At 35.2% G+C, this 21,101-nt stretch overlaps 2 protein-coding genes across 3 annotated transcripts in view; one reads left to right on the top strand and one right to left on the bottom strand.

Annotated features, from left to right (window-relative positions):
• Positions 1-186: 186 nt before the first annotated feature.
• On the bottom strand, positions 187-6,378 carry LOC117416225 (PR domain zinc finger protein 8-like). The gene is made up of 4 exons (XM_034027315.3): positions 6,093-6,378; positions 4,140-4,362; positions 3,381-3,612; positions 187-2,892 (listed from the first exon to the last, which is right to left on the bottom strand). Exons 2-4 carry the CDS (start codon positions 4,353-4,355, stop codon positions 1,766-1,768), a joined length of 1,575 nt encoding a protein of 524 aa, XP_033883206.2. The 5' UTR covers positions 4,356-4,362; positions 6,093-6,378; the 3' UTR covers positions 187-1,765.
• A 3,558-nt stretch (positions 6,379-9,936) lies between these two features.
• Positions 9,937-21,101, top strand: part of LOC117415751 (anthrax toxin receptor 1-like) — a 33,206-nt gene continuing 22,041 nt past the window's right edge. Inside the window, exons 1-9 of one of the 2 annotated variants that reach the window (XR_004546447.2) lie at positions 9,937-10,543; positions 17,712-17,783; positions 17,995-18,066; positions 18,340-18,421; positions 18,509-18,542; positions 18,632-18,711; positions 18,817-18,885; positions 19,240-19,320; positions 19,409-19,469. Coding sequence is in view for 1 of the 2 variants with exons in the window: in XM_034026482.3 (XP_033882373.2) it covers positions 10,398-10,543; positions 17,712-17,783; positions 17,995-18,066; positions 18,340-18,421; positions 18,509-18,542; positions 18,632-18,711; positions 18,817-18,885; positions 19,240-19,320; positions 19,409-19,469 (697 nt within the window). In the remaining variant the exon portion in view is untranslated. The remainder of the gene's footprint in view (positions 10,544-17,711; positions 17,784-17,994; positions 18,067-18,339; positions 18,422-18,508; positions 18,543-18,631; positions 18,712-18,816; positions 18,886-19,239; positions 19,321-19,408; positions 19,470-21,101) is intronic. The other variant, XM_034026482.3, reaches the window with a different exon arrangement.

Genomic DNA, 21,101 nt, shown 5'->3' with positions numbered 1-21,101 from the left:
CAAAGAAAGGACAAAAAGATCCCAGCATGCCTGCTGTCCAACCACTGAGCACAATTCAAAGGTCATGTGCCAGAAAACCATGGTATTTAGCATGCATCTCCATCAGAGTAAAGAGATGAGAAAACATATAGTAATATCTTAGAAAACTGTCTGAATGTACGAAGAAGACAAAACACTAGACAAGAGTGTGATATTAAAACTGGGCTTTGATTGTATGAATGCATTTTCTAAAAGTTAGTTAGGTAGTTTTATCTCCATCCATCATGTAATATAATACAAGATGTCTATAGATTACCTTACACTGAAACTGTCACCAAAGACGAGAATAATTTCAGCCATTTTCCAACTATCAAATACACAATTTTATTGTTTGCAATGAGTAGTTCACAAGATTGTTTTTACATACATGATTATAAAACCTCTATGTCACATTAATAAACCTGTAAACTGTTCAGCGTCCAGTAGGATAGGGTATCTGCATTGCTATAGAAAACTAAATGAATTTGAAAATATTTAGATGTTCAAATTAATTATGGATCTTTTCCATCTATTTTTAAACAGGACTGCATTTTAAACTAATATCTACCATTTATACATATATTCTTTTAGAATAACTCTAATTCATAGATATTTAAAATTGTGAATTACATGTAGAGCTTCTGATTTTCGGTTTTAACCGATAAAACACCCCCGATACAAAAAAAATGAAATCGGTGGACAGCCAATAAACACCAGAAAACACCTGAAAAACTGGAAATGGTTAATCTATTCACATTGACTTTACCCTTTTCCCCATTAAAAAATAAAACCTACTACAAAAATAATAATAAATACATTTCTCAGTGCTGCTGTGCAACGTCCCGGCTTCCTGACTTGCATCTATCAGTGATTCGTTCACAATACTTTAAACCCGCCCCAACTACTGAATGACAGCACATTCCTACATTTCTATTGGAGACTCTGCTTGTGAGATTTAAAACGAGATTACAATTAGGATGGAGGCTTGTTAGCAGGATTTCAAGCTGTATTACAGTTAAGATATGGAGGATTTAAAACAGAATTGTGGCGAAATGTACAAAAATACCTACACACAAAGGAAAGAAGGTACAACTTAAGTGTGCAAGCACTGTCGAGTTACTATATATATTTTGACAGAAAAAAAAAAAAGCTCAAGCATTGGAAAGTAACCAAAAACACTAATTTCATATGGTATATCAAAAACGAAAGCCCCGAAAAAAACAAATTTACATAAAACTCGAAAATAGCTAAAAATAAGCACCAAAAACACAATTAATAAAACCTGAAAACCAGAAGCCCTAATTATATGTCAAGCCAAATTACCAAATACAAATCTTTTGGGAACTTTTTAAATAGGCTAATAACGGGTGATAAATGATTTGAGGTGAACATAATTTATAAAAATGTAATTTTATAAAAGCTATGAGGATCTGTAGAATCCACTGAACATGTGAATCCCAGACTGTGTAGAATAAACAATTTAATAAATGTATACTCTGTTTGCTTTTCAGCGCCTTTACATTGTGTCCTACTGTGTTTCCAAACAATTGAAATTCCTGAAGCAGTTATTTTATGAGCAGTTAGAATGCAGTAATAAGCAGTTGCGGGTTTCCTGTGTCTTTGCATCCTATTGGTGTAACCACATCCAAAATGTATTTAACATTACTTCTTATTTCATTTTTAGCAAGTTCGCAATAGTGTGTCTGAAATCAGTTAGGTTTGCTTTCAGAAATCCAGTCATGTTAAATTAATTGTGAGATGTCATGTGTCTTGATAAGTGGTGACGTTCCCTGAAAAACTCATGACATATCGGGCATGTGAGTTTTTCTTCCCTTCTCCTCTTGATCTGTGCTTCAGCCGCAAATTCCTTTTTATGATGTGATCTCATGTGAAAAACCAAATCAGACGTCATCCGAAAAGACAGATTGCATTTAGCACACCAGTTCTGTTCTGCAACCCCATAAGAAGTAAAGGAAGATGGAAGCAGTGTAAGGGAAGAAGTGGTTTGCAACTGCCGGGTCCAGCGTTCTGAAGGATACATAAAGGACTTGTTTCTGGAGGACTGCAATGACTGTGAGTTCGCCAAATCCCTTGTTAATAATTTGGTTCCCAAGGGACCGCCATAACCCAAAATATTATCCCGAGTAATGGAATCGGACAATTCCCCAAGGCGTTCTGTGGAACCGTTTAAGGTGTGGGATGGGTGCACAGAAGAGTCATTTACCCGTCTATTATTTGGTTTGCAGAAAGCACTTTTTTGTTCTTCTCTGGCACCCTTAGGCAATACAAAGGAAAAGGCACTTCCACTTGAATGTAAAACGGAGCCCGTTAGTAAATGACCCTGTCCAGTTTGATTAGGACCTCTTTCCTCAACTGGCTCGTGTGTCTTTTCATGTTTCATTTTTTCCTTTACCCTCCTAACCTCGGTAAAAGCACTCTGCTTATCTTCTACAACACCCTTCTGAAACAGACATTTGTCAGCACTGAGTTTCAAAACTGAAGCCCCCAGTTCTGGTACAACATCGTGACTGCCCCTGTTCATAAAAGCGATGTTATGGTGATTAGAAATGTTTCTTTTCTCCAGTAAAACGCTCTTTTTGTGTGATTTTGTGCTTTCCAGATCATCGTGTTTCCTTTTCTTACCAGATAAATTGGAAGTGTCCTCATTTGTATTGGATTTGTTATGTTCCAGATCCCGGGCAATATTATGAAAATCGGTGGTGTCGTGCTTTTTGAGCTTTATTTCCATTGCTTTACAGACCTGTAAGTCCCTGCTGTGTAAAAAATGATTTCCTTGAACACAGAGGAAGCGAGTGTGTGCCAAATATGGATATTCATTCTTGAATGGCTGGTCACATATCATGCACCTAAAACCTATAAAAGATTAAACAAATGCTTTAAAATAGATATGCGAGACAGAATTTGCGGTACAGGGATGGAAATTTGTTACTTGTTGTCTTTTTAGAACACTGACACATTCAACAAACTAAATGAGGAAATGCATGTGTGGTGGATATAATAGCCTCTCCTCAAATGATGTTCTATAATTTCAAATGATAAATTATTAATTTCCATTATGAGCTAAAGTCACGTTTAAAAAGTATACACATAACCGCGGGCTCTTGGCAATCAGTGATGCTCATGTGTTTGTTTGTTTTTTTTTAATCTCCAATTTAGGACCACTATATGGTATGGATATTTTCCAACAATATTCACTATTTACATTTTTTTAGGATTAGGCCTTTTGATAGGACATCAGGCCTAGATTAAATTAATCAATCAATCAATAAATCAATCCACTGATTGATTTGATTCGTGTTTGTTAATATGTCCTTTGCCAGTAGGATATTTAGGTTTCTTACCTTGAGCAGGTGTCTGGCCTTTTATGTCATTGAATCCCAAGAGATGAGAAAGTTCCTGATCATACCACACCAGCAGTTCTTCGTCTTTGCTTATACTCCGTATAGACCGAAAATATAACTGGCCACTTTTCAAGAACGCTTCTAGATTTTGTTCTTTGTTGTTGGTTGCTGCTTGCACCAGTCTTAGCCAAGATAAAACATTTGGAGAACTTTGTATTGCTTCAGCGTCCACCTGTAATGATGAATGAATTACTTGTTGTGTTATGAAAGGCTTATATTTTTATTTTCTGCCAAAACATTACTACTTTTGTTTCTTACATATTTAATCAAAACAGTAAATAAATTAACATGTCATATTCATTTTTAATTATAATCTGCATCATCATCAAAGGCAGAACATTTGTATCTAATTCAATCGCTGCATGAATCCTGATATGGGGCAATCAACGGCATAATTTAAATAACATGAATAAATTACCATTAAACAATAAATGAAAACATTGGGCACACCATTTTAAGATATCGATTACAGAACATATACCTATTTTGCTTTCTACACAGAGTGCTACGCAAAATATTAACTAGAAAAGAGAAACTGCTTCATTTACGTATTTCTTTCAGATTAATTTATTGTAATGTAAAGGATAGGTTTCCGTATAATCTCTGTTATAGGCTACTTTCCCTATTGTGTCCATGGGGAAGGCGTATTCTTTGAGGACTATCTAACTGAGAACCTGGAAGGAGAAAAATAAAACATACCCTAAAAACATAGGACTTGTTTACTTTGTCGGAACACTTCAGAGCAATGAATGCTATGGTGTCATAAAAAGTGTTTTGGAGAATGCAGGGTCCAAACGTAACTCCCTCGGGGAGATCCCGTGTAACATGTACACTTGTTAATAGATCTGCGACATGATGATGGAGAAATTTGTTGTCATTTGCCCAAAGTGTTTTAGGCAAATAGGTGTGCTCCATGCTTAATCTGCAAATAAAATAATATCACCGACATATTAACATTGTGAAGAATTAATACACAGGCATAACCTACAAAGAATGTGTAGGCGTATTATAATGAGCCATGTCCATCTAAAGGGACATCCCCCTGTGTATACAGCAACTAAAAAAAAATATAACCATACAACACTCAAGCCCCTTTCACACTAGCACGTTCTACCCGGGTCAGGAACCGGTGTAAGGCGGGTCGGCTACGCAATGCACGTATCAATGTCCCGGAAGCAGCTTGTTATGGACGCTTCCATCCAAACTTCTCTGGATTGAACCGTCGGCCCAAATGATTAGAGCAAACCTCTCTTCATCTCTGCTGAAATCTTACTCATGGCGTGTCTCAATCAGCAAAAATATGGCTAAACAGAATAAACAGATATTCCTTGCGGAAGTGAAACCTTCACGCAGGCGTGGCTGTTTGTTATTTCGTCGGCTTATGAACGGCCGTCATGCATTTTGTCTCACAGGTTACAGCACGTCGAACCATATCCTGAGGTGGGTCGCTGTGACCCGTGTACGACCCAGGTACGTGGTTTCACACTATGTGGGATTGTGACCCGGGTAGCCAGAACCTGGGTAGGAATGCCAGTGTGAAAGGGGCTTGACAACTATTTAGGCTTATAATTGCAAAAATACAATATTCCTTCAAACTAATCATTTTCAAAACACATGCGTTCCATTGTTTACATGACAGCAAGCTTTACATTTAGGACAACTTATTGGGCTTACATATTAAACATTTTAATGTATATAGCTAAGGCTGGGACCAAATCAAAACTTTGACAACCCGCTGTCGACAATAGCATGTTCTTTTTATGAGTAGAAGAAAAAAGATACTTACAAAAAAAAAACAGAAAAAGAAAACGCTATTAAATACAGTTTTGTTAAGTGCGATTAGCGGGTTGTCAAAGTTTTGATTTGGTCCCAGCTTCAGTCCACTAATACAAAATGAATAGAATTGTAGGATAATCTAACCAATAACAAAAGCAAAACACCACCACAAGTGTCTAAATGGTTTTCCTATAAGTGATTTTTGCAGACACCCTTTCGTTTCAATTATTTCGGTTGTGATTTCTCCTATTGTCTGACCATCTGGCAATCGCAATTCTTTTCTCCTGCTCATTTTAACACAGCGGTTTTTTGTCAGCCACCTGCATTTTCTATTAATAAGGAATAAACAATGAGCACTGAGAAAACCCGTGAAATTGAATTAAACATTTTAACAGTAAAAAAAAAGAAGAGAATTTTCAAAATAAACGAATGGCTGTAAATATATTTTTGTTTTATCTTTCTCGTCTTACTAAAGTAATATAACACTTTAAATATAAACAAAATAGAGGAGAACGCTAGAAAGAGTAATTTCTAAATAACTATTATTCAAATAATTATTGATATGTATATTATCGGAAATCCCAGAATTAATACAGTTTATTTAATCCATAGAACGCAAGTGCAAAGCATCAAAGTGCCCACATTGTTAAATATCAGATTAATCAGATAGGCTGCACATTAAACAAGGCTACCTTGTTTCGAATTCAAGAAAATACTAAAATGTTATGTTATTGTTACTACAGTGCTGAATTAATAATATTGTCTTCGCTCACACCTAAACATTTCGGATATATACCCAATAAAACTTAAAGCGTGTATTTACATTTGAAGAAAACTAAATAATAAATCAATAAAACGTGTTGGAAGCTCACTCACCAGCTGGATGTGCAGACACTCCAAATAAATAGTATGTGTGGAAGCACTCGGGTTAAGATGCGCTTTGAGATGGATTTGGAAGTGAGAGTGACTGCACTGAAGTCTGTGCTGAAGTGGCATTACGCTCCTCAAACAGAGACACTTTTCCTCACGTGCAGATTTCAGGCACTGAAGCGTGCACGGCCCATCGTTGAGCTCTTCCGCTCCCGTGAACCCCCAGGTGGCAATTTGATTGGTGCTTTTTTGCATTTCCAGCCAGCCTAATTAGATCATAAAGGAAGCTTTGAATGGCTAACAGAATAGGGAAGCTATGAAAATAGAAGTCTACTTGACGTTTTGGTTATCGTTTTGTAAATTACGTTCAGATGTGACAGGAACATCTTGTATTATCCTTTTTCTACGTTGTCTAAAACTGAGGGGCATCCAGCCATCTGTAAACCTCGGCCTATTTAATTATGTATGCATGTATGTATGTGTGTATGTATGTATGCATGTATGTATATATGAAGATATTTACAAAGGAATTATTCATTGTAATGGGCCAATGTATGCCTTTTCAGCGTGTAGAGTGAGTGGTCGATTGTACATTTTGCAATCTATAACTTCATTTATTTGGTTTATTTTGTACTAGAAGTTAGCTATTTTAGACACCTTGGGAAAATAGCATTCGTTTTTAAAGATAATGTATTGTTTTATGTTTAAATTCTATATATGCAAGATCTATAAGGTGATGAGAAGTAAATAAATGATTTCAATTTCCGCCGATTCATTAAATCTGTTTAACTTGCCCAAGGTATGCAATGCGGTTTTGTGAATATAATGTGAAAATGTTTTGAATAAAAGTTGTGGTGGTATTGTATATTATTAAACCGTTTGTTAATTGTATTGTTAACAGCGTTAAAGGTAAAAAGATGCCGTATAACATGCGAATAAAATATTTTCTTTGTCACGAGCCAAAAATATAGGCCTGTTATTTTTTGAAAATAAATGGTTGTTTTGAAAACAAAAACAAAACGATGTATTGTTTTATTTCAATATGTTAATTTAAAGTGTGCTGCTGTGCTAACGAATCACGCATTGTCACTTGCAAATAAACACAATTAGGACCAACAATACTTTTTGACAGGCTGTACTGTTCCACAATCGTTCATCACCTGACCGAATATTTCTGTGAGCAGGTTGACAAGAGGAATAGGCATAATTCCTGTGATTAATGTACATATTATATTTAAATACAGTACCCGTCCACTGAAATAAATGACACATTTTAATTAGTTTAAATTGCACATTAGCGGAGTGTAAATATTCAGCATACTACCCGAACGTTTCTTCTTCAGCATGTCTACCTGAGTAATAGATTGGGAAGCAGGCTAAACAAATAAATGGCAGCAGTGTGGAGTAGTGGTTAGGGCTCTGGAGTCTAGACCGGAGGATTGTGGGTTCAATCCTCGGTGGGGGATACTGCTGCTGTACCCTTAAGCAAGGTACCTTACCTAGATTACTCCAGTAAAAACCCAACTGTATAAATGGGTAATTGTATGTAAAAATAATGTGATATAATGTGGATAAGGGCGTCAGCTAAGAAATACATAATAATAATAATAATAATAATAATATTCCTTCGTTATCTTGCACAGGTCAAGATATACATGAATTAACTTGTAGACTATGCTACTAAAATCCTGTGATTAACCGTTATTGTGGGATACAATATTAATCAGGTAATTAAATTAAGAATGTGTATTATTAGTAGTAGAATATGTTCTTGTTGTTGTTGAATTACACATTTAGCAAATCTAAATCTTAGTGTATCTAAAGACATAGCGGGTCTGAAAACACAGCCTTGGAAAGGATACTAGGCTATGATTATTACTATTATGATTAATAATAATAATAATAATAATAATAATAATAATAATAATAATAATAATAATAATACATGGCATTGATGGGGTTTTTTCATGAATATATGTGAATGGATTTTAAGATGAGCCTATCTAATTAATAGCATATAAAATTGGATTTGATATATGTGTTCATACATACCTGTAGTTTAAATGATCGCACGATGAGATGTGTTTGTTATACAAAAGGTCCTACAAGATAATATACTAAAAACTGGAGGTAAATCAATTTTCGACCGGAAGTATTCTTGAGCATCTTCCAAAGGGTTCCAAGAGGAAATTAAAAAGGGTTGTTTATTTTATTATTTAACGCCTAGACGAAAAGAAACAGGACGCGAAATATTTAGGCTCTAATAATCTGTTGGAGTGTATAATATCCTTTTATACTGGATAATGCACGAACCCAGTGGCAGAAAAACGATGCACAGATCAATGTAACTTAATAATAACACAGTTTTACTTTTCAGGAAAATAATTATGCTAATAGCCTACAGTTTTCATGCAACCAAGTCCTCAATACCAGCACAAAGAAATGGCATGCAAACACTGCAGAGGTCACAAAGTAGGCTAAGTGTTACTTCTTTTCACGATATTCTAAAAAATAAGAATCATTAGCAGATGTTTCACCAACCAAATGAATAGCTCCTGGTGAGGGTGCGATCGAAATTAAGGATTCACTGATTCACAGACTGGAATTTCTGTTACGATGTACAGGAAAATAATTTCCATTGGCTTGCACTGTTCTTCGTCTGATCTTGAGTACTGGATGAGAATCAGCTTGTATTTTTCACAGTACCCTACTATATTTATACTATATAACAATAATTAAAAGGTATAGCTTATTTTAATGTGACGTTTACATGTTATGCACACTATGATGCAAGCCATCTGATACAGTGGAATTTCACTGTGCCACATTATCAGATCAATATCAGGGTTCCCATTACAACAATTACGACAAAATAATAAAAATATATTTTTTTAAAGTATTATATTTTATAAAAATTTCACAGACCCTGTTAGGACTATTTTTTAATTATCTTGACTGAAGTTGCAATAGTTCAAGGTTAGTGCTAATCGGTGCCTTGAACCAGTGAAAAGTGTTACCGTTAATTGTTGTAATGTTTGAATGGGAAACAGCTATCACAGCCCTCTGCTATTTGCGTAGCACAAATAATTTTAATTTTAATCAATGTAAATATTCAGAAACGTAAAAATAAAGATTTACTAGTACCTGCTAAACAAATGGGTCGACTTTTCGATGACGTAAGCTCTGATGTCATCCAATGTAGGTTATCGTAATCACACTGTAGGCTTATATTGATTTCATTACAGCATCTGTAGAGTAAAAACAAAAGGCGTTTTTATCTGAATTCTGGTATAAAAACAAAACAAACAAACAAACAAACAAAACATTCAGACTACGCATGCCAAGTGCGCAAAAGTGTGGGACATTTGAAAGGCTTCCAAAAATAAATGCAGAATATATATAAACTGGAGTTTATTCAGTATAATACCTGTTAGTATTTAATACATCCAATTGACTATGGTAGAGATTGTTGTGTCCGATAACAGGTTCATATTTTATATGAGTGATAATGTGACTCCTGTTTTGGAGTCTTAACTTAATCTGGAGTTTTTATTTTCTTGGTCAACTAATAATAATAATAATAATAATAATAATAATAATAATAATAATAATAATAATAATAATAATAATAATAATGCAGTAATTTCCTCCCTCTGCCTCTCTACAATATACAGATAGCCTAATTAAAACGGTATTTATCCTAATTCTGTATTATTAGTTAAAACGTCATTCTCCTTTAAAGCGGTATTTATCGATGCACCGCATCTGTGTGCTTGCCTCAGGCTCTTAATCTGTTTAATGTTACTTGGATTTTTACCAAACTTGACATACCAGTTTACCTCTTACTGTATTTAGCTTATTGTGCTCCTGTACATTCTTAACGAAAAAGCCTCTCTTGCGTGTGTTAAGTCTATTACAGCTGTACATCGTATTGCAAATGAAAGCATGTTTGTGTTTTGACAGCTTGTTTATACTTGTTATCTATATGTAGAAAGTTGCACACCGTTTTGTTTTTTTCCGGAAAAGGGAAGTAGTTCCATCTTCTGCAAGTATTGGCATGGTCTCCGCTTTCATTGCTCTGCTAAGAAGCGGTGAAGAAAGACGGGCGGTGTAGCGATTTAACTCGATCTTAGCAGATGCACAGAAAGCGTCACTGACAACAACACTGACAATAGTGCAGTAAAGCTGGCGTGTCGTGGTAAATACCACCAGGAGAAAACCTTTTTTCAAGATTTTGGAGATGATGTAAAGAACTGTTGAATTCCGCTGCTGTGCTTTTTTTGGGGGGGATATAACTGTCTGGAAAAGAAAATGGCGAGCTTTTCGATTAACGTGTCTATTGCCCTTGTGTTCCTTTTCATGTGCTCATTTTCTTCTGTCAAAGCGGAGACCGAAGAAGAAGAAAAAGAGGAAAGATCCTGCCAAGGTGCTTTCGACTTGTACTTTGTCCTTGATAAGTAAGTGCTTGTCATCTTTAGAACATTTTATTTACCCTTCAGTGAACGTAACCGTGCAACGACATCGTTGTCTGGAGACTGGAGCTGGTCAGATCAATGGGCTGTTTAAATTTAGCGATAACACTCTATATAGCGCGTATCATTCCTTGAAACAAACTTTTAAACATATATATATATATATATATATATATATATGTATATATATATATATATATATATATATATATATATATATATATATATGAGTAGGTTAGATATCGGTAATTAATAACTGTAATTAAATGTAATGTTTACGTAAATAAAAAGTTATGTTCATTGTGCATGAATCTGTGCAATCTATGAAATTACTTCAGTTATCAGTAAAGCGTTAGTGCAATATTGTTTATTGGCATTGCTATTAATAATTGTATTTGGAAACTGTTTTAAGTTTGTGGATGGATGCACTTTTTAGCCTCTGTAAAAGCAAAGAAAAACAGCACATCCCCCGCTGAGAGCAGAGCAGGATACGTGTATTAAGTTTCATTGCTGGTGGGGTCTGCCGCTCCAGCTGTTACAGCTGTCTGACTCAATGGTTGCAATGCAGAAACGCACTGCCAGGATTTCATGCTGTAGAAGGAGACATCAGTTCTGCTCCTTGTGGATGGCTTTTTCTCAGGGCGGTCTCGGGCTCTTTATAGGTTATACATTGTTTTATTCTGCCGTCATTTAGCAGCCATTAATTCCTTAGCATGTATTACATGTTATTGTTATCTTTAATTTGTTACAATACGGAAGGCTGTTTGAGAGGCGATCGATTGAAAACGGTCAAAAGGCTAAATAGAAAAAATAAGACAAGCACAACTGGCCAACTCGTTTAAAACTAATAGTTTTACTGGGAGAAGTTAAATACGGATGATGATAATAATAATAATAATAATAATAATAATAATAATAATAATAATAATAATAATAATAATAATTACAAGACTAGGCAGTAAAACAAAAGATGCTACTGATACAATGGTCACATAACAGTTAACGCAAGTCGAAAACAATGTAGCTGACTTAGCGTTTTCCACATTTTACATATGCGGTCAGGCTCGTCTCCCTCGAGACCTTGCTGTTAGAGTTTTTACCAAGGGTATGAAGGAAGCGTTTCCTTTCTCACAGTAAGTGGAGTCCTGCCAGAAGAGGAAATGGTTCACTGTCTTGAGGGCCAAGAGGAGGCTGTCTCGTTTTTACCTCTGGTTTCAAAAATAGTTGTGTTGTGTAAATAGAGGTATAGTTGCCAACAGCTAACATCATTCTGCAGTAAAGTGTTTACTGGAAGAAAAAAAAAAAACGTGTTCTGGGTAGGAATCAATAAAATCGGTAAAATATAAAAATCGGACTGTCAGTGGTTGAGCTATGGAAATTAGTTACTTATGTTTTCCCTCAGACCTCTACTTAAAATTCAAAGATGACCTTAAAGTAGTAATGTTGTATTAAAAGGCTTCACTGCTTTCTGTAACCAACAAGAATGATGTATAGGAGTGCCAGCTTAATCTCCAGCAATACCAGAAAACATTAACATGAAGTACCATATGTAAATAAGAGCAATGCTTTACCTAGCAATGGGATGTTGCCATTTATGTTTACATTGATGTGCAAGCTATATTTAATGGAGGTTTGTGTAAAACCAGTTAAGCGACTAGGCAAGATCATCTAAAAGGCAGTTAGCTTAAGGCCTCTATACTGTACATGACACAGTTGCAGTAGTTTATTGTATCTCAATATTTTAATGTACAGCTAGGCTACACAGGATTACCTGGGTTCAACCACTGGCTGTTGAATAATTCAAATTTATTTTAATGCGGAACATGTGCTCTGTTAGATCATAGGCAGAGTTATTACAGGCGAGACTGAATACTTTGAGCAAACCGCTGCCCTGAAACCCACTTCCTAGCGAGGCCTCCATGTTATTAATGTATATCATTCAACATGATGTCTGCATACTGCTGTGATTGACAGCAGACACTGTAATTATTGCTGAAGTCCATTGGGTTTTTATCAAATGCATATTCTATTGTTCAGTTTACACTTGTTAAAAAAAGGCCCTACGTGTTTTGTAGTCTCTACATTTGCCTAGTTTCAGAGAAAAACATCCTGGGAGCTTATGTAATTACAATGCTCTTACATAATACACAATTAGTACACTGTACGTATATACATATTTTCTAAGACCTAAAGCTGCTGCATTGCTAAGATAATTTCCATTTCTAATTGAGAATTTCTTAAAATGATGTAGAATTGTTTTTTAAAGTGGCTGCTTGTCAAATCTGTTGATAAAACAAAGCGAAGCCGTGCTGGCTGTTGAGTTCTTTCAGCTTTGATTGCTATTTACAACAATAACAACAACAACAACAACAACAACAACAACATTACATTGATAAAGAGCCTTTCAGGTGAAGTCATTGTAAGGTGACAATGGAGCAAGTTAAATAAAATCTAGTTAAAATGGAAAAAAATAAAAAGCCAATACACCTACAATTATTATTAAGAAAGGTACAATTTGAAAGAGATAAGATAAGGCAAAGAGATGTGTTTTCAGTGGAGACTTGGAAGTTACAACTGGATCTGACTCTTATGTGACCAGAGTTTAGATGTGCAGCAACAGAAAGACTGGTCCCCTCGAGGGTGCTATCTCGTCCTGGATACTTACAGACTGGTCCCCTCGAGGGTGCTATCTCGTCCTGGATACTTACAGACTGGTCCCCTCGAGGGTGCTATCTCGTCCTGGATACTTACAGACTGGTCCCCTCGAGGGTGCTATCTCGTCCTGGATACTTACAGACTGGTCCCCTCGAGGGTGCTATCTCGTCCTGGATACTTACAGACTGGTCCCCTCGAGGGTGCTATCTCGTCCTGGATACTTACAGACTGGTCCCCTCGAGGGTGCTATCTCGTCCTGGATACTTACAGACTGGTCCCCTCGAGGGTGCTATCTCGTCCTGGATACTTACAGCAGGCAAGCTGCAGCATGATACATTTCTATGTTTTACAGAAATTATTTACATAGCTAACATTTTTATCAGCTTTGGCTTAATTCATCTTTTTAACTAGCTGTAGAAGTGCTAGTACAGTATCGCCACATGTTCGTAATTAGCTTTTGTTTTTTACATATCTGGATTTAAAAGGAAACTTTCCAAGACCTGAAATCTCTCCAAAAATGACATAACCCCCAGTCTATGACGTGCAGAGACCTCTAGAGAGCTTGACAAACAGCATCTGAACAGCTATGACAGCAGTGCGAAAATTGCGCCAGAGCCAGAAAATTCTGATTTCAGACAGTTTAAGCTGACTTAAAATTTCAAACGTTCAGAGGGTGTGTAGCTTGTTGATTGGCTCTGGGTTATAAGTCATTGATGCATCTGGACTATATTACAAAAACACCATCACAGCTGGTATTAATGAAATTGACCCAATCCCATGAAGTAATCTACAATTCAGGATCATTATTAATAAAAAGGCAATTGCCCTCTTTTAAAATATTCGATCAGTAACAAACCTTTTCTTTCTGTTATGTTTGTTTGTTTCTTGGTTTGTTTGTTTTTCAACATAAAGCACGAGAAGGTACTTTATTTAGCCTCAGAGGCCTTTACAACAATATTCTGACTTTTAAGCTCTTTTACTGGCTTTTGAAATAACAAAAACATTCCATTTTAAAATGCACTTGAGACATGCAGTGCTTTAGGCTGTATTGAACTTTCCCCTGATGTTAGAATAATCTATTTTAATGCACAGTTTCAATTGTGTATCAGTATGCAGGACATATCCATAGATATGCAGGCTGTTCTTCTGATATTTGTCTTTTTAATGTTAACAAACAAGACTGTTCTAAGGATTTAAGATATGGTACAACAGCACAGCAGCTCTAAAATAACACAGAGAAGTTCTGGTGCATACAGTTATTCTTACTTGTCAAGAAGGTCTCTAATGTGCTCAGTTTATTAACTTGGCCAAATTAGAAATTTGATATCAAGGTTTTGTATGGTTGCAGCCAAATTTTGACAATACAAAGGATTGGTTCTGGTCAGGAAGTTATCCAACTACCTAGAGGAAACATGAAGCGGTTCCAGATAACCCCTTTGAGGAAGCTGTTCATGAGGGCCAAATATTAATACACGTGGCAGAGAAGCTGACACATAAGTATAGAGTGCTGCATTCCCATTTGGAGTAGGATATGAGGTGCCTGATGGTTTTATACCCACTCATAAATAATTGCATCTTCCTTGATAAAGTGCACTTCCCAGTCGTCTTTAGTGGATGCACCACTATGCAATGTGACAGGGCTGGTTAAATGGGCTTATCCGAAAACTAGCAGAGAGGTTAATTCCTGCTTTAGGGTCTCAAATGCTTTTGGGAATTTGTTGGACCACTAGGCTGTTTAACCTCACATTAGTCTTCCCTTCTGTTATATGAGAAAAAAGAGTCAGCAATTCAGTGCTGTGTGATATAAGCAATAACCTCTGCCCTAGGAGTTAGGAGACAACATACACAGCAAATTCTACTGAAGGATTTCTATAAGCTTTTTAATGAACCGTATCCTTACTGATATGTCACTGTTGAGTGAATGAACACTATTAGACACAATTGTGTAGAAACGTTGTATCATCTCAGTATTTTAAATAAAAACACCTCACTCTCTCCAGTGTACCTGGCATACCATTGAAAACCTAATTTCATGTGTTTTTATTTCTTTACCTGGCATTTTAATATGCAGTTCAGCAATACCTTATTGAGTAGACATTTGCAACATTGGTTAAAGTGTGAAACATCTTCAGAATAAAAGCTAGCAATATAACCAGACAGTTACATATTCCATGTTATTTTAAAGTGGTAGTGGTAATATCATAAATCAATTTCCCAGCTGCAAAATATAAATTCAGAAATGCAGGCATGCCAAAACCTGGGCTGAAACAATAAGCTTCAGGTTTTGCATTCCACGTTTGTTGGGTGTAACTTCTGGCAGCTCCAAAATTGCCCTTGATTTGAATACTTCTTGACTCATTTTTATTGTTTGATTGTCAACTTCTGCAGCCACTGGCTTTGCAAGCATTCACACTCACTACTCCATATTAATTCACTGTGTACTGCTCATGTTTTTAAAGTTTTTAAAGTAATAAGGGGAATAGTATTATTTTGATTTGTTGATGTCAGTCATCCTTTTTATCTGGTATTTTCTTTTTTGTGTTCTGTTTCTCTACCAGAAATATTTATATATGTCTGTTTTGTTTTGTGTAATGGTTGCCTAGTGCCTATGGTATTTAATGAAACAAACATTTGCCAGCATTACACAACTATATTTTCCAGGATGGTGCATTCTGGAACAAGGCCAACATAGCAGCCACACACACACACACACACACACACACACACACACACACATATTAATATGTTTGGTTTTGTATAATGGTTGTCTAGTACCAATGATATTTAATGAAAGAGGCATTTGCCAGCATTGCACAGTATATATTTCCAGGATGGTGCATTCTTCAACAAAATCAGCAGTGTTTATAAACAGCGGTTCTTGGCACTATGAGACATTTTTATTTTGACCAGGAAATTGCTCACAGACTAGAGAGTCCCACTGTCTGAGGCAAGTGGGACTACACAAAGGGGATTTTACAAATGTATTATGAGGAAATTGTGTAATTAGCTTTAAAGTGGGTGAAAAAAAATGTTAGGGGAAGGTGGGTGGTGTTCCATGTCATGCAACAACAGATACAGAAGTAGTACAGACACTTAGAATTCACTTCAAAAGTACAGTATATTTGCCATTGGTTATATTAATTATGTTTGAAACTGGCAGTATAATAATGAAATCACTTAAAGCTTTATAGGTTAGGGATCATTCAACAAGGAAATGACAAAGGAAAGTCCATGGTACACATTTCTTAAAGCATACAATAACAATGATTTGTTTCTGTGTTTCTTTTTTCTATTACACATCTTATGTTTGAGTCTTCAAAGCATACTTTAACATATCAGACAGCCTGCCTTGGCTTCACCTACAGTATAACAACCCAATAGCACAACACAACATCTAATTTGATGCATACTGAATACTCTTTATTGGTTTCAATAAACCACTACGTAGTGTTCACTTTAAAATGTATTTCAGAATTGCCATCCTTAGGAAGTGTAAGTAAACTGGCAAGCCAAGCCAGGCTTTGAGTGAACATAATGTTAAACTATTGAACAATGCAGTGAACAAAGACACAGGAATCATATTTTAGTTTAAAACTTATATAGTCATGCAGTATCTTCAGCAGTGGAAACTGATACTTCATAAATGTGACCTCAAGATTAGAAGAAATACAGATTGCCACAAAAATGCTTTAACTATTTATTTAGCTTTCAAGAGAACACATTTAAGACAGACCCACATCCTCTCTTTATTCTGTTTGCACAGGTGGAAAAAATGCAAGCTAGACTGCAATTATACTCGGATCACAAAATACTGTTCCAAAGACAATACAACATATATTATTTGAAAATGTATCATTTAGAGCAGTCCCTATGCTAACCCATGTTAAAAATAAATAAATAAATTAAAACAACTGCAATGAAAGCATAATATTGTATCTATTTTTAGCAAGGCAGAAGATCACTCATAAGAGAGAACTAAAACTTTATAGAAAAACATAGATCATTTACAATAGACAGTAATAGGCTATGTATCTGTTTAAATGCAGTCACTAGCTATACTGCAAAAAAAAAAGAACGTGTATTGATTTTCAAGCTTTGACAGGCAAATAAATGCTCAGCAGCCATATTGAAAATTCAACATTTCCAGTCTTTTGAAACAAAAGTGTACCTGTGAAAAAGGTAAACTTAGGGAATGTGCACGAATCTGAGACTCAAACCTGAACGACACCGAATTTGAGGCTTTTTCAGATTTCAGCAGGAACTGATTAATGTACAGTTTTTTTCATGGTTCTAAAGCATTATTGTTAACTTCCTTTTTTTATCTGAAATAAACTGAATCCTGAATATACCAACCCAAACCAAACTAAATTCTTCATATTGTACCGTTCACCAACACAATTAAAATGCATAGAAAGAAAGTTAATTCAGCAATTTGATCAATGCTAAAATGTACCTGTATTTTTCAAAATGACAGCAAACCTTTGTTTTTTATCCTCAGATCAGGAAGTGTAAAACACCACTGGATAGAAATTTACTCTTTTGTTGAAGATCTGGCTGAGAAGTTTATCAGGTACGATGAATTCCCATTTGTGTTGGTGTACTCTAATTATTTAAGTCTTCTAATCCAAGATATTGGAACAGTATATTGCTGTCAGTGTGATGCTTTTCTCCACAATGTTATTACATTTAAATGAAACCAGTACTTATACAGCAGAAGATATTACTGATGAGCATTTAACAATGGATGAAATGTACTAACCGGTTGTGTCTATATCTTGCAGTCCTATGCTGCGAATGTCCTTCGTAGTGTTCTCTTCTCGAGGAACAACAATCATGAAATTAACTGAAAACAGGTGGGTTTTTATTTTTCAAATATAGCTGACTGTTCTTGACAAGGAAGTCCTTCTTTCAGGTTACACCAATAGCCTTAATTACTAGAATATGTTAAAAATGGTTGTAAAAAATAAAACTGGAAACAGATGTCTTAAACATGTCTTGCATGTGTGTCGTGCTGTGCTGTATACTGTATGTGTTGTTTTGTATTGTATGCTTTATCAGTTTAATTGTATAACAATGTAAAAACAACACTTTTCAACGAATAAAAAAAATTGTATTGTTTTGTATAGGGACGACATAAGAAAAGGACTTATCTCTCTAAAAAGGGAGGTGCCTGGAGGAGATACATTTATGCATTTAGGACTGGAAAGGGTATAGCTTTCTTTTTAATTGAATTTATTTTAATGTATTAATGCTACTTCTGTTTTTAAATAACATTGAACTCCTTTTAACTTCCAGGCAAATGAACAAATATACCATGAAAATTATGGAGGTAAGAATTATTTGAAGTGATATACTGTCCATGTCAATACAATATACTTTCAAGACATGCTAAGTAGTATATCGGTTTCTATTTGAAAGGTTTTCGGACAGCCAGTGTGATAATTGCGTTGACTGATGGAGAACTGAACGAAGAACAATTCTATCGTGCACAACTAGAAGTAAGTGTCTGGCTGGAGCAGTAATATTGTAATATATTACAATTGTAATTACTCTGCGTAAGACATGATTGTATTAACATGTTGCTTTTTTTCTACCCAATCTAGGCTGAACGAGCTAGAGGTTTTGGAGCTATTGTTTATTGTGTGGGAGTGAAGGATTTTAATGAAACACAGGTAATTGTTAACTCATAATTTACAGTGCAGATTTGTAATATGGTAACATTTAATATTACCTTTAGTATCATTCCAAGCAACCATTCACATTTATTATGTATGTTCATCTATGTTTTTATTAATAAAAATAAGTATTTCTCTAAGTGGCCAGTATCCTAATGCCCATGCCATCCTCCACATATTGTAATCGTTGCAATCAAGACATATGCTAAATACTGGATATTGTGAAACTGTATTGAACTGCTTGTCTTATTTCATTGGGGATGTCCAATCTTGTAACAGAAGCGTTTGTGTTATGTAAATGAAAATCCTTACCAAATAGTAAGTTTACCAACATCGGTTCTTTTATTTTAGCTGGCAACAATAGCTGACACTATAGATCATGTGTTTCCTGTATTGGGAGGATTTAATGCTCTGGGAGGTATAATTGACTCGGTATGTACCACAGTATTATTTTAAATCATTATTTTTTTGTGTCTGATTCAAGTTTGATTGACGGTTAACCCATGCTGCTATTTTACAGATTCTTAGGAAATCCTGTATTGAAATCTTAGCAGCCGAACCATCAAGCGTCTGTGCTGGAGGTAAGGACCCAGATTGAGTTAAGTTCTCTATATGATACTCTACTCTATGTATCATTCAGTATAGACACTTGAAATGTATTTGCTTACGATTGTAAGTCGCCCTGGATAAGGGAGTCTGCTAAGAAATAAATAATAATAATAATAATAATAATAATAATAATAGACAAGGTTTAGTTGTGATGGATTCAAACGGAATTGATTTAAAGATGGACAAGAAATATCAGATGTGCTCAGTGTTTAACAAATATTAAAATTGATCAAGTATAGAACTGAGGCACTGTTGTGCTTACTTGCTGTCGAGATAATGCATTAAATTCCTCCTCTTACTGCACTCTAATAAGGTCATGTCAAGCCAGATATATCTTCCATTTGCATGGGAGCACCCAAGTAAAGAAGCACTAGGCGGTAGTGAAAACAGATTTCAACACAGAAATAGATGGAATATATGGAAATAGTGGACATGTTTTATAACCTAATTCTGAATAAATCTAACCTATTTATTTGAAGTTTGTGTTTCTGTTTAGTCGGTTATTGGTTTATGTTTAAAACATAGCTAATGTATATATTTTCCAAAATATAAGTACATTATTTTTCTTTCTAATCTAGTGTCAGGATAATTCAAATAAAAAAAAATAAAAATCAACATTCTACCTTCCAGGATCTGTTTTAGCTCTAAAATATTATCTAGTCAGGGTGTACATCCTTACAATAGAGAAATTCAAACACTGTTTTGAAATGGTAGGTTTTAGTTTAATGTCTGCATTTAAAATATGCTTTTACTGTTTATTCTGACTAAATGTGCATTCCCAGTGTTGCACAATACTTTCTTAAAGCATCAACAATATTTCTGGTACTTTTTAAACAATATTTTTTAAGATTATGAGAAGTATTTCTTATTCACAGTAATGCCTTATATTTGTTATTTTTTACAAATATAACTAGCAGTGCTTATAAACTTAAAGCTTTTGAAGTATAAAATATACATCACATATCTCTATTATTAAAAACAAAACAATGCACAATCTTTATTTTATATAACGCCTTTCATAGTGGACCACCATCACAAAACGCTTTACAAGATGCAGTAACAACAAGAAAATCCATAATACTTTAAATACAGAGAAATGCATAATACATTATATACAGTAAAAAAAAATGCACAATACATTAAATACAGTGGAAAGTGCATAATACATTATATATATATATATATATATATATATATATATATATATATATATATATATATATATATATCTTTAAACACACTCTTTGTCTCGTGGTGTGGATTGGTCTGCATCTATCTTTATAATCAGGCTGATTTAAAGTGACCGGGACATGCAGCCTGTAAACAGGCCATCAGTTTGGAGTTGAAGGTGCCTGCTATATAACTTGACAGCATCGTTGCTTTGATTACGCTCACAGTACACAGATGTGATTGAAAGGCCTTGCTGGATGTGGCATCCTACCGGCCATGTCAACTACCAGGTGTGGATGCAAACAGTCAGCTTCTCATCAGAGTCACACAAGCGAAGCCGACAGCACAGCCAGCGCGCACCAGCTTCAACCCACCATCTCGCTGCCAGCGCTGCCCGCTTATTTCAGAGCTGACCTTTTTCCCTTTGCTATCTT

The sequence above is a fragment of the Acipenser ruthenus genome, chromosome 7 (assembly GCF_902713425.1).
Source record: "Acipenser ruthenus chromosome 7, fAciRut3.2 maternal haplotype, whole genome shotgun sequence".
In the NCBI taxonomy this organism is placed as follows: Eukaryota; Metazoa; Chordata; class Actinopteri; order Acipenseriformes; family Acipenseridae; genus Acipenser; species Acipenser ruthenus.
This window is presented reverse-complemented; position numbering and strand designations above follow the sequence as displayed.

Bases quoted from the DNA above. Each gene is read 5' to 3' on its own strand.
- LOC117416225 (XM_034027315.3), bottom strand. From the start codon at position 4,355: ATGGAGCACACCTATTTGCCTAAAACACTTTGGGCAAATGACAACAAA. The intron at 3,613-4,139 runs GTATGTTTTATT...TCATCATTACAG, and splicing joins ACAAGTCCTATGTTTTTAGG to GTGGACGCTGAAGCAATACA. The intron at 2,893-3,380 runs GTAAGAAACCTA...AATCTTTTATAG, and splicing joins AGGCCAGACACCTGCTCAAG to GTTTTAGGTGCATGATATGT.